Genomic DNA, 14,525 nt, shown 5'->3' with positions numbered 1-14,525 from the left:
CATCTCCAGACAGAGAAGCAGCTTCAGTGACAGGTTGCTGTCACTGCCCTGCTCCACTGACTGAGACTGAGGAGGTCGTTCCTCCCCCATGCCATGCGACTCTTTAATTCAACATGGGGTGGGAGAAGTCAGTGCTGACACTACTCTTCTCTCTGTATTGGACTGTACAATAAACCACACACCACACAATATACTCCGGTTTATACAGAACTCTCAATAAACTGACTCATAAACACTCAGTTTTTGCACATAAACAGTTTTTGCACATCGACTAGGTCTGTAACCTTAATCACATTACTTATCTTGTTCATCTCATTCTCCATATTTATTCCTAAATCTCTGTATTTAGTATTTTTCTGCTATATTTTGTTATATTGTTATATTCTGCTATATTTTGTAATATTATATATTTTTTTATTTTATATGTTTTTTGTTATATTTTATATTTTGTTATTTGATATATTTTTTGTTATATTTTTGTATCCTAATTTGGGTATTTTTGTTCCTTCCTATTCCTTCCTATTTTATCTATTACCTGTGTTTGTGGATACTGCTGGAAACTGTGAATTTCCCTCTGGGATGAATAAAGTATCTATCTATCTATCTATCTATCTATCTATCTATCTATCTATCTATCTATCTATCTATCTATCTATCTATCTATCTATCTATCTATCTATCACTTCATACCTCTAATATTAACTATGTCGCCATCTGCTGGTAAGCTATGCACATACACTATATTGCCAAAAGTTTTGGGACACCCCTCCAAATCATTGAATTCAGGTGTTGTTTTTCAGGGGTTGGGCTTGACCCCTTAGTTCCAGTGAAAGGAACTCTTAATGGTTCAGCATACCAAGACATTTTGGACAATTTCATGTTCCCAACTTTGTGGGAACTTTGGGGATGACCCCTTCCGGTTCCAACATGACTGAACACCAGTGCACAAAGCAAGGTCCATAAAGACATGGATGAGTGAATTTGACAGGCGTGCAGGAACTTGACTGGCCTGCACATCAACCCGATAGAAGACCTTTGGGATGAATTCGAGCAGAGACTGCAAACCAAAGATTGGAGGGGTGTCCTAAAACCTTTGGCAATATAGTGTATGTTATTCCAAGTAAATTCCAGATATTTGCAAATTGAAAAATACCTTTGTAAAGAGAAACATAACACTAAAAAATATATAATGCCCATCTATTTGCTTGTTTTTGCTCTCATTTTCCCAGATATGTCCTGATAGCCTTGTACATGCATATCATCATGGTGCATCACAACAGTATTTAATACTATGTATTTATTACTAATGCCACCTACAGTTATCCCCAGCACCGTTTTACTGTATAAAAGTCTCATTAAAAGACTTAATAAACTCTTAGTGCCCTGGATTATTACTGCTATTCATCTTACAGCATATTATTTAGTAAGTACTATAAATTATTCAGGTATTACCGTGTATGTAATAAGAAAGGTTGCAAGAGTGAGGAAAGTAAACCTAGACTCACTAACAGCTTCAGTAAAAGGGGGTCAATAAATTATTAGTCTTGTCTTCTTGTAAATGAAAGAAGTGGGTTATTACTTGTGATATAGAATATAAAGGATCTGGATGAATGATCATTGTGACATTATTAAACATTATTATCACACTGTGCCTTTTTCTATATTATCTAGTATGAATAACAAAATTGCACCATGTGCTTTAGACATTGATTGGCTCAGAGCTCAGTGGAACTTTTATTTTTCATTATTCTGTAGAAATGCAAGTGATGATGTGGATAATTCAAAGATTGAAAACACTGTGAAGGGGTTTTGTTTCATCAGCTGGCTCCTCTGAATATGGTGCTGAATGATTCAATACACTCTAGTTAATGGGCTTCTGCAGTCCAGCTGTGCAATATTATTATTATTTGTCTCTCTAATTCTCCAACACCTCCCTAAAAACTCATTCATCTGTGAGCTTCCTTGCTGGATCTGGTGTACTTGTGGCTGCTGGGTAAGGCTGCTAGGATGTGTTGCCTTTCGGCCAGATAATGGACATGACCTGGGTGAGAGAGTAAGTGCGTAACTGGCACCAAGATGATTGCAGCAGATCCTTTACGTCCTATATGTTGTAAGACGAGGCCTTAATGGAGCAGACTTTGTCCAGCACATCCCACAGACGCTCGATCAGACTGAGATCTGAGGAACTCTACCACTCTTTTGTCATGTTCCTCAAACAATTCCTGAATTCCTGCAGTGTTACAGAGAGCATTATCCTGCTGAAGGATGCCATCGTCATTAGGAAATATGGTTGCAATGAAGGGGTGTACTTGATCTGCAACAATGTTCAGGTGTGAAAGTAAGATCCACGTGAATGCCAAGACCAAACGTTTCCCAAACAAACCATTGCCTAGAGCATCACACTGCATCTGCTGGCTTGCCTGCATCCCATAAGTATATCTTGGTGCCATTTCTTCCCAAGGTAAGCGATGCACATGCACCCAGGCATCAACATGATGTAAAAAAAAAAAAAAAGCCTGATTCATTAGACCATACCATCATCTTCCATTGCTCCATAGCAAAGTTCTGATCCTCACATGCCCATTGTAGGTGCTTTCAGCAAAGGATAGGGATCAGCATGGGCACTCTGACCAGCCTGCAGCTACGCAGTCTCATATACAGCAAGCTTTAATGCACTTTGTGTTCTGACACCATTCTATCAGCCAGCATTATACTACAGTAGTTCTTCTATGGGATCAGACCAGACAGGTTAATGTTCTCTCCCCACATGCATTAATGAGCCTTAGGCTCCCATGATCCTGCATATTTCCAGTCATCTAGCCATCACAACTTAGTCTCTTAGAGCCTGACTTGGTATATATGGTTTGTGTTCATTACAAAACATGTTCAGGGGTTTCGGATCAGGGTTCGGATCATTTCAGTCCTTTCAACACCAGGTTTTATGCACATCAGCACTGTCAATCAGGTGCATCTTTAATTCCAGTGGAGAATCCACTGAATGTAAAGATATTCTAGATAACTGTGTGCTTTCACCTTTGTGGCAATAGATTGTGGATCCAGTTAATGGTGTCGTGCTGAGGTTTCTAGAAACCTTTGGAAATAAAGTATATTATCCTGATAGTGCTTGAGTAGTGGTTCATGTTACAAAAATGTGTGTTAATAGCCCTTTGCTTTCACAATATAGCATAATTGTAAGATCTGGTATAAATGACCATGTCATATGACATACCAGTAACCAAAAAAATATTTTTTATAGATGACTCACTCACTGCAGAAAGAACCTGTGATAACGTCTCCCCCTGCTGGAGATCCTGGAGTAAAGGTCTACTCGAGAAGTTCATTCAGTTGCCAGGTACAATGCCTAACACTGGGGTGGGACAGTTTCTCCATGCAGCCAGTATCAAAGGAAAACAGCGTCTTTGATAGAGCAGGATGGAAATCACAGAGCACAAGAAAGACAGAGAGAAAATGATGAATGCAGTAGACATATCTGTGGCGGAATATACTTTATGTTTTGATCGACAGTTAAGTATTGAACTCAGCCGTGTCTTCATTTTAAATATATCTTTGGGTTTTCAGTCTAAAATAGGTTAAATTAGGTTATACTGTCAATGTCCTTGTTACATGTACTGCATTAACATAGTTCTACTTCCCAAGATGCACTGCATCAGAATGGTTAATGTTATGCTGATGCCATGGGAAGCAAGGAACCATGAGCCTTGTGCAAGTGATAAATCTATCAATCAGTACCACCTCAGCTTACTAGCACACTTCTGCTGATATATACAGGATTTCGCATAAGAACAGCTTCTGCATCACAACACAACATATGCGCTTGAATCCAGCAGACAGACTTTCTATTTGACCTACATACAAAGGTATAGTTCACACATGTAGGACATTCAATCATTATCAAGGCAGTAATGGGATTACAGATTCCCAGTGCCTACTACTGGGCCTTTGCATTCAAACGGGAAATGAAGATTAGCATACACACACATGCAAAGCACACATACTTGATCAGAAAATGAACAATTCTGCAATGGACTAAAACACAGAACTGGGAAAAACACATTCCTACTCTGAAACATGGGATGGCATTAAGTGGCTTGTTCCTCTGGGGCAAATCTTCTTCTTTTAAGTGTTTCTCCATTAGAGAGAGAGATTCAGTTTAAGAAGAGACTTAAACTATGCAACCTATAGAACCCGAAAAACATTTATTTGCATAAACCTAGCATCTATTAAGTAGAATTTTAAATGGTTTTCCTTTTTATTGAGGTTCCACACAGGACTTGATTAGAAAGACTTTTCATAATAAAAACCTATTCATAGAAAACTCTTTTAAAATTGATTTAATATTGTAATATTGCGATAATGTTATATTATTCATAAAATACAATACCTAGTAATTGTGATGATGTTTTGAAAGTGTTTTAGATAATAAATTAAAAAAAGAAAAGAAAAAAGAAAGTCTGTAATTATTCCTTGTAATGCACAATGGCGCTGATTTGAGATCAGACGATTCAGAAAGCTTCCTTCCTCATCTTGTTTCCACTTCCCACAGATCCCACAGTTCAAATGCGTAGGCATCCTGTAACACTGCCCTTTGTCCTATTATCATGGAAAAGTTGTGGATTTGAGAAAAAGACTGCCCTACAAATAGCATTTCCTGATAGGAAGGAAAACGTTCAAGCTTTGACGCTACTTTCGGTTCATCTATTTAACGCAAATGTAATTAATGCTGCATGATATTTACCTCTGAGAGATTATGTTTCTAATAATCCTATCATGATTTATGGAACGAAACAATTAGCTGCAGTAATTGAAGGCGTGATGCTGGCGGATGAGTGATTAGGTGTCATTTAGGCCTCCTTTTAACTGGATCAGACGCAGAAACCGAGCTGGTGTCAGTGTGATTAATGTGTGGGATGGGTCGAAGGTGTAACTGAAGAGCACTGATTATGAGTGAGGTGGAAATTGGTCAGACTACAGATCAAAGATTTAATTCAGTTCTGGCTGAATACGCTTACGAAGGAAAAAGAAAGCAAGACTGAGCTCGGATATAAGATATAAAAATAGTCCTTAAATGTAAATATCATTGATAAAGTTAGAGAGTAATCAAGCTGTAAAGACTATTTTCTCATACAGACAGTGTAGGCAAAAACTGCTATAATTAATAGGTGAGTCAAATGCATATTACATACCACTGCCACATTATTTAAGCAAAATAAATATTCTCATTGGGCTAATTTTTAAAGATCTCCAACATTAAGTAGTAAAGCAGGCATGACACTGAACACTTCGACTCTACTAGTTAAGACATTAATTTCTTTATGCTTCTGGTCTTCTTGCTCAGGCTTTTAAGCCTCATTTAAGGGTTGTTTAACAGCCTGAAACGAATATATATCAAACCACAAAATCCCATAATGTGTGCATTTAGATCCACAATGTTTCTTCAGAGAAAAAGAAAGCGGATGTATATATGTTGCTTTGACCTCTCTTCTTTTTCTCACTCTCTCGTGCCATTTGGCTCATCCTGAATAAACGTGAAGGTGCTGCTGTCCTCAGCAGGGGGTGCTTTGCTGCCACGCTCAGCCAGTTTTCCTCGTCGCGAGCCTCGTTTTGATTTAAGTGGAGGTGCTAAACACCTTCCTCCCGAGATAAAAGGTGAATAATGCCTTTCAATGAGAGGTGCTTAGAGCCTCAAAGCCCCTTAAGCAGTTCATTAGAGAAAGAGCGGACCTGGTCGACGCAGCGACCCGCTGAGATCTCACGGCAAAAACAAGGGGGCTTTGCCTTAAGAGGTGAAAACCTCTACAGGTACTTTCCTTTGATGTGGCCCCCGCCTAGGAACAGGCATTAGAGTGATGGAAATTTGATTATTCCTCACCCCTTTCATTTAGCCAGTGACATTTGTGGCCACGTATAAATATCCCAACGAGTTAGAACCAGGAGGGCCAGTCAGGCAAGACTGAGTACGTGTTTAGATTGTGTGTGTGTGTGTGTGTGTATATCGCTGAGGAGTACTGCTATGGATATAGTGCTGTTGGACGTGTTCCTGCTTCTCTCTTTGTGTCATCAGAGCTGTAAGTACTGTCCCTACTCTCCTCTTTTTTGGCACTGATATCATGATACCTCGTCATCGTCTGTTGTGAACTTGGCAGAGTATTTTTAAAAAGTGTTTTGCTATAAAAACAAGCATTCATTATTAAGAGCAAGGTTTAACTGGCTTAGATGGCAATACAGTAAATTATAATAAGGTTGTTTCAAGGCATAGACCTCGTAATTAAGCGCCTGCAAACTTGTGAATTCAATAAAGTTCTGCACAGATCTTTCAGAAAGCATTTTCATCAACACTAGTCATTCAAACTCTGTGTGTTTTTGCTCGTCTTTCACAGTGACCGCTGTGCTGAACATGCACATAGAGCCAAGAAATCTGTTTGCAGAGAGAGCTTGTTGCAGACGCCAGAGTCACTTCATCTACATAGGACAAGGTGAGGAACCGGTGCCATAGCTCCCCCTATCAGCCCTTAACAGAACTAACAGCTGTGACACATAAAATGTCCATCCTGGCCACGTGCCCAGATCTAATACTAACTTATAAAGTTCAAATAAAGTTTAACTGCAGAACTGGGAACCACTAGTCTTAATGTATAATATTCTGTAATGTTTCAATTAAATGGTAGCAGTTTAAGAATAATATCATTGTACTTATTTGTCCGTTTGCTGTCAATCAGATATCTTAGGCAGTCCAGTGAACGTGGACGTGGGCATGTGCCGGACTAACTGCGGCCAAGCACGGCCTTCATCCTTTGAGGCAGGGATGCAAGGCTACTCCTCCATGCTGGACTTCTTGAGAGACAAAAAGGTATTAAAAGCCTACAAATGGTAAAGAGGAAGACTGACCAAATGATTTTGCTTCTTCAGTAACATGTAACCTTAACACTTAAACACACAAATAAAAAATATATTCTCAATTTAATTTTAATTTAAAATTGTACAGAAGGAGCTCTCATCTCCCGGGCTGACTGGGCGATATGATAGTAATACAATAATATTGATATTGTGATATTTATATCACATTTCTTGATATTGTGATATTTTTTTTCTAATACATTTTTAAAATGACATTAATCGTGTTCATTTTCTACACATTTTTAGATTTATTTTGATTTAAACCTGTGTAATATGTATTATAGTAAGTAACACAGTCCCCTTTGTCTGTAGATGCGATCTCCAGGAGCGGCCTCTCACGAGCTCACAGGATTTGGAGGAAACCATCCATCGTGTGGCATGAGCATGACCTGTGAACCCACTGGACTGCGTGTGGACAAAGTGATGCTCATGGACGGCCTGCGTGAGGTGGAAATCATCGAGGACTGCCACTGTGAGGCCAAAGTGACTCACTGTATCCGAGCCCCCTCGCTCAGAACCTACTTCTTTGAAACGCCTTATGAGACTGTCATCGACGTGGGCAAGTGTGTGGGATCCAAAGGTGAACCCGGTAAGAAAGGTTCAAAACTAAACAAAAGAAAGTTTATACCTTTTACTTTAGACTAAAAAGTAAGGTCTTGTCCATATTTTTTTAATGTAAAGATGTAACCCTAGGTAGGTCATTTCCACTATTTTCCCTTCCATCACTGATGCCCTTATTACCCTTATTAAGCATACACATTTAAATATTACTTCAGATCAGATACAAACATTTTTATACAACAAACCACTGCCATATCATCTAACCATCTTACATGATTACCTTATACCATCAGCATATGTTGGCTTCATCATGCACACTTTTTTTTTCCACAGAGGGCTTTTCTTGTGTTCCTACTAAGTTCGATTCTGCTCTTGTGGACACGCCGAATAAAGTGGAGCTGATTCAGACGGTGGCCGGCTGCGATACGAAAGAAGGCTGCTACAGAATCCCTTATGTGGAATATCATTATGAGATCACCTACAATGAAGACGGGCTCAAGGAAGAAAAACTAAAGGTGGGTTTTAAAAGATGGAAATTCCTGAAAATAAACAGAAAGCACAGCTGTGGCTGTAGACATTTTATTTATTTAAGTTTATATTTAGAGCACATACAGCTTAAGAAAGTTTAAGCTGTGGATAACGGCTTTCACTTGAAGAGGAAATTAGTCGTTTCCATTTGGTGTTAGCCGAGACTAATAAGTGAGCCCCATTTGCCAGACACAAAGGTTAAACCAATGCTCCATTTCCCCCGACTGCAATCCACATCTTACTGCTGACACCCAAATTATCTGTGCTTTGAGCCCGACTAATCCTTTTTACATTTATTTACTTGTAATACATCTCTAGTTCAATATATGTGTGGAGACACAATGGCACAGAAGTTAAACTATCATACAAATTGTTAAACCAAGGTATGATGTAATGTTGTCATTGTGTTCCCTGGCAACCATACTGTCATACTACTACAAAATGCCTTATAATAATAAGTTATTCAGAGTCAGTTATATCATTTCACGACATTTGAAAGCATACCTTGGATTTTACAAGACCAAACCCTCTTTTGTTGAGATGTTTGAGCAAACCTTTGGCCATCTGTCGCAGCTCTTCGGAGGTGTGAAGCCAGAGGATCACAAATGGCCCCAGCAGGTGCCAAATCAAAGTGTTTATCATGTTAAGAGAACAGAACCCATTCCCCCGCCTTTGGTTTTAGAGTGCGCCGGTGAATGTTAGCGGCTTGCGGTGAGCTGATTGCCTCTCTCTCTTGTCTTGCTAATTGTCTTGCAGGAAATAGATGTGGGGAGATGTTTGGGAAGCTGCACCTCAGGAAACCGCTGTCTTCTCAGGTATGCTTTAAAACAGCTGATACAACACAGCTAAATAACAAACCTTCAGCTCAGTGAAGGCTTGATCCACTTTGTTTGCTCTTGAAAACACTAAAGAGAAAGGAGACAAAAACACATATCATAATTAACAGTGATTCCAATTGAATAATAACTGACAGATAAGACTGAATATTAAAGCTCTTTGTATTGAAAGTGATTGAAAGTTAGCAATAGCTGTCTGCATATAGATTTATATACTTTTTAACCACATTTACCGTACAAAGATATGTACTGATCATGTATGGCAGATTAATCTGAACTCTATTGAGAACTGCAGCTAGCAGAGATAAAACTATTAACCATTTTAAACAGATAAAATCAACCATTTATAAATTAGGTTTATATATATATATATATATATATATATATATATATACATATATGTATATATTATATGTATCAATGAGGATGTATAATTGGGTGTGTAATTCCTGACTCTCGAATATTTTTGTTCAGGAATGCGTCGGATTCTGCGGAGTGTCTGCTGTGGGCAGAGGGACAGGGCAGTGCGTGTGTTCCACAAGACTATGAGAGCCACACATTTCTCAATCAGCATGGACAAATCCGAACGGTGCTGGCCATCACCTCGTGCCTCTGCCAGTCTTAAGCACAGTGACCTCTACTGAAAGTGTGCACACACTGCACCAACCAAGAGGACTTTCATTTACAATAATGTCTGGAGTTGACTGTGTGAATGCAGAAGCACATTATAGGTCAGGATCTGTAACGTATAACTATTATGTTAAAATAGCATTCTGGTATTCTGACATGGGTTTTGAAATCTGTGTTTTCTGAAAGAGATGTATGTCGAGAACAGCTTTTGCAAAACTACAGTTGACCTCCTTCAGCTGTCCCTGTAATATATGTAAAATATGTAAATTTTGTAAATAAATTTGATGCCATTAATTAAAGTCATGTACAGTCTAGCTTGTTATTGTCCAATATGGACCAATAAAAAAAAAAAAAAAGAAAACAAAAAAATCATGTTATATTACATTGTTTGGGGGAAAAGTAGAACTATGTTTCTTTGCATTTACAATTTGTTAAAGGTTTTTTATTAATTTTTATTTTTATTTTTATAAACTGAGTGCATCACTTTTACTCTGTAGACATTATGCTTTTAAGGAATCATTTTACAAACATTTGTGAAAATATAGGCAACATTTTATATTTGGCCACAATTCAGTCTATAGAGCTAAAGGTTGCAGCAGTTGATGAAATAAATTGTAAACATTTGTGTAAATAATTTTCTACATCTGTGCAAATTAACAAGAACATCAATAAACAAACAAGCAAGTAAATAAAACAAAATAAACAAAATAAATAAAAAATAAATACATAAATAAACAAACAACTTTTAACTTTTTTTATTTAACTTTTACCTTTTTGTTTAATGTCAGAGACATTTGTAAAACTATGACTTCCATTGTTGACCATAATTATATCTAAGTTAATATCAGTCAAGTTCTATCAGTTGATAAACTAAATGCAACTATTTTATACTTTAAAACCAAAAAATAACAAATAAATATTTTCATGCAACTTTTGTTGCTTTTAAAGGAATCCAATTTAATTAAATGTGTAAAAAAAAATCCAAAAGCAAGACTTAAAATAAAATAAAATAAAATAAAATAAAATAAAATAAAATAAAATAAAATAAAATAAATGAATGAATGAATAATCTTAGGTCATGTTACTACTTATTTGGGTTTTTTTTTGTTTTAAAAAACTTTTTTAATTATAGCACGTGGATTTTTTTTACATTATCTCAATAATAATTTGTGTTTGATCAGGATGAGATTGGGTTAAATACCGAAGTCTTCCTACCTCATAACATCAGCAGTTTTACAGAGCTGGCGCTCTTGAAATAAAGGTGGTCATGTGATCGATTATAATAACGCGATTATAAATTATATTATGTGATCATATCCATTAATTCCGATCTGTGGGGAAGGGAAAAGGGAAAAGGACTTTCATGCAAGAAAATGAGAAGAAGAAGAAAAAAAAAAGCACCACATTTATCTTCTTCTCCTTCTTTTTAAATAATGGAGGGATGAGATTTGCCTTTCAAGTTGTTATTCACTGGCTTGTGCTTACACGTGCGCGTGCAAATAAAGAAATCACCCCCTTTGTCACAAGTGTGTGTGATTTACCAAAGTCTGGTGAGAAAACACCGCACATCTAAAGGATCGATTATATTTACACACTTTTATTTTATTTCTGTTTTGTTTTTGGCTTTGATGCCCAAGTAAACACACGACGGACTTTTTCTTTTGCTGCGCTTCATTTCCGTGAATCACTTTTTGAGCTGCAATTAAAACCTAAACACTGAAACCATTTTTAACACCCAGAATGTCACTTTTTAATAAAACAATACATTAAAATAACAACTTTAATCTGATCGGAAATACTGTCTAAAGACGTCTGTCCGTATGAATACAGGTTAATAAACCTGCAGCAGAAAAAAAAAACCCCAAGGTGTTTCTTTAGCATTAAGAAATAAAGGCTCTCCCTCAAGGTGCAAAGCAATGAATGTCCTGCATTTTAAATTAGGTGACAAAGTAAAATGAGTTATCCCACAGGATATGTTTTCATTAACAACCGATGACTGTGGTCTTTTCAAACCAAGGGATTTGCGACTATTTATGCTAATGGTAATTAATGGGCTGATTAGCATAATGCTTCCACGAGATTCAAGCTTCAGTTCTTCTTTAAATAAATAAATAAATAAATAAACGTCGCTTAAACCTTAGACTTATCTGACCTTATTTGTGCAGGTGTCTGGAGCGGTTTACGTTTTTGTTTGTCAGTGTAATTGTTGTCCCTGTATTAAATTATCCCCGTTTTGTCTACAATTAATGGATCCATTTTAAGGGACGTTAGCCGCCTGTGGTGAGCAAACTTCCACACCCTGCCTTCTCCATACTGCCTCTCTTCACCTTCTTCACCTACTGCGCCCCTGTTTTAAAGCACAACCTTGACATTTAAAGGATTCTCTTTAGAAAAAAAAATATTCACGTTTGAGAGATTTTTAAAAAAACCTTTAAAAATGCGACTCTTTTAATAAAACATTTTGGTGTGTTGTCCCGGAGTGGAGGAGAGAGAGAGAGAGAGGCAGAGAGCTAATCACCCAGTCAGGTTCACACCTTGTTAACACCACCATTTAGCTTTGCGCTACATTTCGCCGATTATTGACTTACATTCGCGACCAAATAGCACCTCTTTATCGCTGTTTACCGATGACCTAAGAGATTTCATATAAAACGCCGGGGATGTAGAGGTGTTCACTCAGTCGCTTCAGTTGAACACGAAGTTTCCAGAGAACCTGATCGCCATGTTCTCCGCTGTCGTCTTCCTCGTCTCTATAGTTGGCCTCGTTAACTCTAGGCCTTCTATAGAGTTAAACCGCTTTGCCGTGGAGAATGAGTCGGAGGAAGTGCGTTTGGCTGCTATTAAACGCCTTTTGGAGGTTTTTGGGATGGAGGATCCTCCTGCTTCTCCAGGTCGAGGCCACAAGCAGCCTCCTCAGTACATGCTCGATTTGTACAACACGGTGGCGGATGTGGACGGGGTCACTAAAGACCCTACTTTACTGGAGGGAAACACAGTCCGCAGTTTCTTTGACAAATGTAAGTTATTTAATTCAAGCACGATGTATTTTTTTTTTTTTTCTGATGCAGGGATAAATAAGTTGCTTCTACACAGTGCACGTGACCTCATCATCATCATCATCATCATCATCAGGTCCGTGTTTCAATTGTTCCCTGTGTCTTATAAATGTGTTTGTTTCCTTCATCTCTCTTGAACAGTACACAGTCAGCAGGTTGAGTTCATGTTCAACTTGTCCACTGTGGCCAGAAATGAGAAGGTGCTCACAGCAGAGCTGCATCTGTTCAAGCTGAGACCTCAAGCATCACTCACCTTCAGCAGACATCACTTCTGTCAGGTAAGATCCTTAAAGATCCTTAAACACTTAAAAAATGAGAAATGAAACAAGTGTAAACAAAAACGTCTGCCTTTTATCCACAGGTCAGCGTGTATCAGCTTCTTGACAACACTAAACTGAACGTTTCACAAGGAAAGAGGCTTGTGTCTTCAAGACTCATTCCCATTCACTCCAACGGCTGGGAAGTTTTCACCGTCACGCAAGCGGTGAGTTGAATCCTGGATATTAAAATGGGTCTCAGAAATTTAATAAAACCTGATTAAATAGTTTGATAGCACTGGCGACAACTAATGATAATTTTCCTCAGGTCCGCACATGGATGACAGATGAGCACAGTAACCTGGGTCTCCTAGTGACCGTGCGGACTCTGGCAGGCATTCAGCTGGACATAAGGACAGTGCGTTTTGCCTCGGGGCAGAACCACCATCACAGCAAGCAGCCCATGCTGGTCCTCTTCACTGACGATGGCAGACGTGTCACCACTCCAGAAGGTGTTCTGAAAGGTATAGCACAAATTTATGCTAGTTTTAATGTCCTTCTCTTCAGCAGGGGAAAATGTTTAGACAGGTTCCTTTAATCTGAACTTCTTCTTCTCCAGGATCTGATGATTCACCAGCCAGCCCCAAGCTACCTCTGCCCAGCCTGACTCTCCCAGGCCCTGGTCATCGTAGTGCTCGCTCCCTTGACTATGAAGAAGACCCAGATAGGAAGCCATGCCAAAGATTGCCACTCTACGTTGACTTTGAGGAGATTGGCTGGTCTGGATGGATCGTGTCTCCCCGTGGCTACAATGCATACCATTGCAAAGGGTCCTGTCCCTTTCCTCTGGGCCAAAACATGAGACCCACAAATCATGCTACAGTGCAGTCCATCATAAACGCACTCAAGCTCACCAAAGGAATAGAGATGCCATGCTGTGTGCCCGACAAGCTCTTCTCTATCAACCTCCTGTACTTCGATGATGATGAGAATGTAGTTCTGAAGCAGTACGATGACATGGTGGCAGGAAGCTGTGGTTGCCACTGAGATCATGAATCTGTATATATTATGTATTTAAAGAACTCCAATTCGGATGTAGGAAGTAGGGATGTATTTCACTGATTATACAAAAACATTTAATGTTGGTTTCACGAGGTTTTGCTACTGTACTGCAAAATGAAAAGCACTGATGAATGGTGTGTGGTATCATGTAAAATCTGACCAGTTGAAATGACAGACTGCTTCTTACAGCTTTGTATAATATGTAAATAGACATAAATACTAATATATGGAGGAGCTTGAGTGGGTCACTGTAAATTTGTATAATGCATGTTGTGAACTATTATAAAGTTTAAATAAATTGTAGAAAAAATGGTTTGAGGTTATTATTTTTTGACATAAATTTCACTCATTTCTTGACAAAGGAGGAATCAAATTGGTCACAAGATATAATGTAGTATGTGTGAAAATCTATCAGTAAGTGTTAATTAGGAGCAAATTTCAGTCCATCACCTGAATGAACTGAAGGGACTGAACTCACATTCAGGAGTTTGTTTCTCCACACATGATTCATTTACAAAAGTAATGAGTTGTTAGATTAATGAATTCTGATCATTATTAATTTTATTTAATAAAGTAATATATAAAAGTATAAAGTATAAAATTAAATGTAATAATAATTAAAACTGATTGGATAATTGCATGGTTGTGAATTCAACATCAGCTATTGTATCTTGAGTATT

At 38.1% G+C, this 14,525-nt stretch overlaps 2 protein-coding genes across 2 annotated transcripts; both read left to right on the top strand.

Annotated features, from left to right (window-relative positions):
• The first annotated feature begins 5,795 nt into the window (after window positions 1-5,795).
• Window positions 5,796-9,560, top strand: pnhd (pinhead). The gene is made up of 7 exons (XM_058418918.1): window positions 5,796-6,086; window positions 6,399-6,494; window positions 6,738-6,868; window positions 7,228-7,504; window positions 7,810-7,991; window positions 8,761-8,819; window positions 9,315-9,560. The coding sequence occupies exons 1-7, from the start codon at window positions 6,032-6,034 to the stop codon at window positions 9,463-9,465; spliced, it is 951 nt and encodes a 316-aa protein (XP_058274901.1). The 5' UTR covers window positions 5,796-6,031; the 3' UTR covers window positions 9,466-9,560.
• A 2,504-nt stretch (window positions 9,561-12,064) lies between these two features.
• admp (anti-dorsalizing morphogenic protein) lies at window positions 12,065-13,830 on the top strand. The gene is made up of 5 exons (XM_058418917.1): window positions 12,065-12,487; window positions 12,668-12,804; window positions 12,888-13,010; window positions 13,112-13,307; window positions 13,403-13,830. Exons 1-5 carry the CDS (start codon window positions 12,193-12,195, stop codon window positions 13,828-13,830), a joined length of 1,179 nt encoding a protein of 392 aa, XP_058274900.1. The 5' UTR covers window positions 12,065-12,192.
• The last annotated feature ends 695 nt before the right edge of the window (window positions 13,831-14,525 follow it).

Source organism: Hemibagrus wyckioides, linkage group LG20 (genome assembly GCF_019097595.1).
Source record: "Hemibagrus wyckioides isolate EC202008001 linkage group LG20, SWU_Hwy_1.0, whole genome shotgun sequence".
In the NCBI taxonomy this organism is placed as follows: domain Eukaryota; kingdom Metazoa; phylum Chordata; class Actinopteri; order Siluriformes; family Bagridae; genus Hemibagrus; species Hemibagrus wyckioides.
Note: the sequence above shows the minus strand (reverse complement) of the source record. Positions and strands in the feature narration are given on the sequence as shown.

Coding starts and splice junctions, on each gene's coding strand:
- pnhd (XM_058418918.1), top strand. CDS start 6,032: ATGGATATAGTGCTGTTGGACGTGTTCCTGCTTCTCTCTTTGTGTCAT. Junction 7,505..7,809: donor GGGATCCAAAGGTGAACCCG/GTAAGAAAGGTT, acceptor TTTTTTCCACAG/AGGGCTTTTCTTGTGTTCCT. Junction 8,820..9,314: donor GGAAACCGCTGTCTTCTCAG/GTATGCTTTAAA, acceptor ATTTTTGTTCAG/GAATGCGTCGGATTCTGCGG.
- admp (XM_058418917.1), top strand. CDS start 12,193: ATGTTCTCCGCTGTCGTCTTCCTCGTCTCTATAGTTGGCCTCGTTAAC. Junction 12,488..12,667: donor CCGCAGTTTCTTTGACAAAT/GTAAGTTATTTA, acceptor TCTCTTGAACAG/TACACAGTCAGCAGGTTGAG. Junction 12,805..12,887: donor GCAGACATCACTTCTGTCAG/GTAAGATCCTTA, acceptor TTTTATCCACAG/GTCAGCGTGTATCAGCTTCT.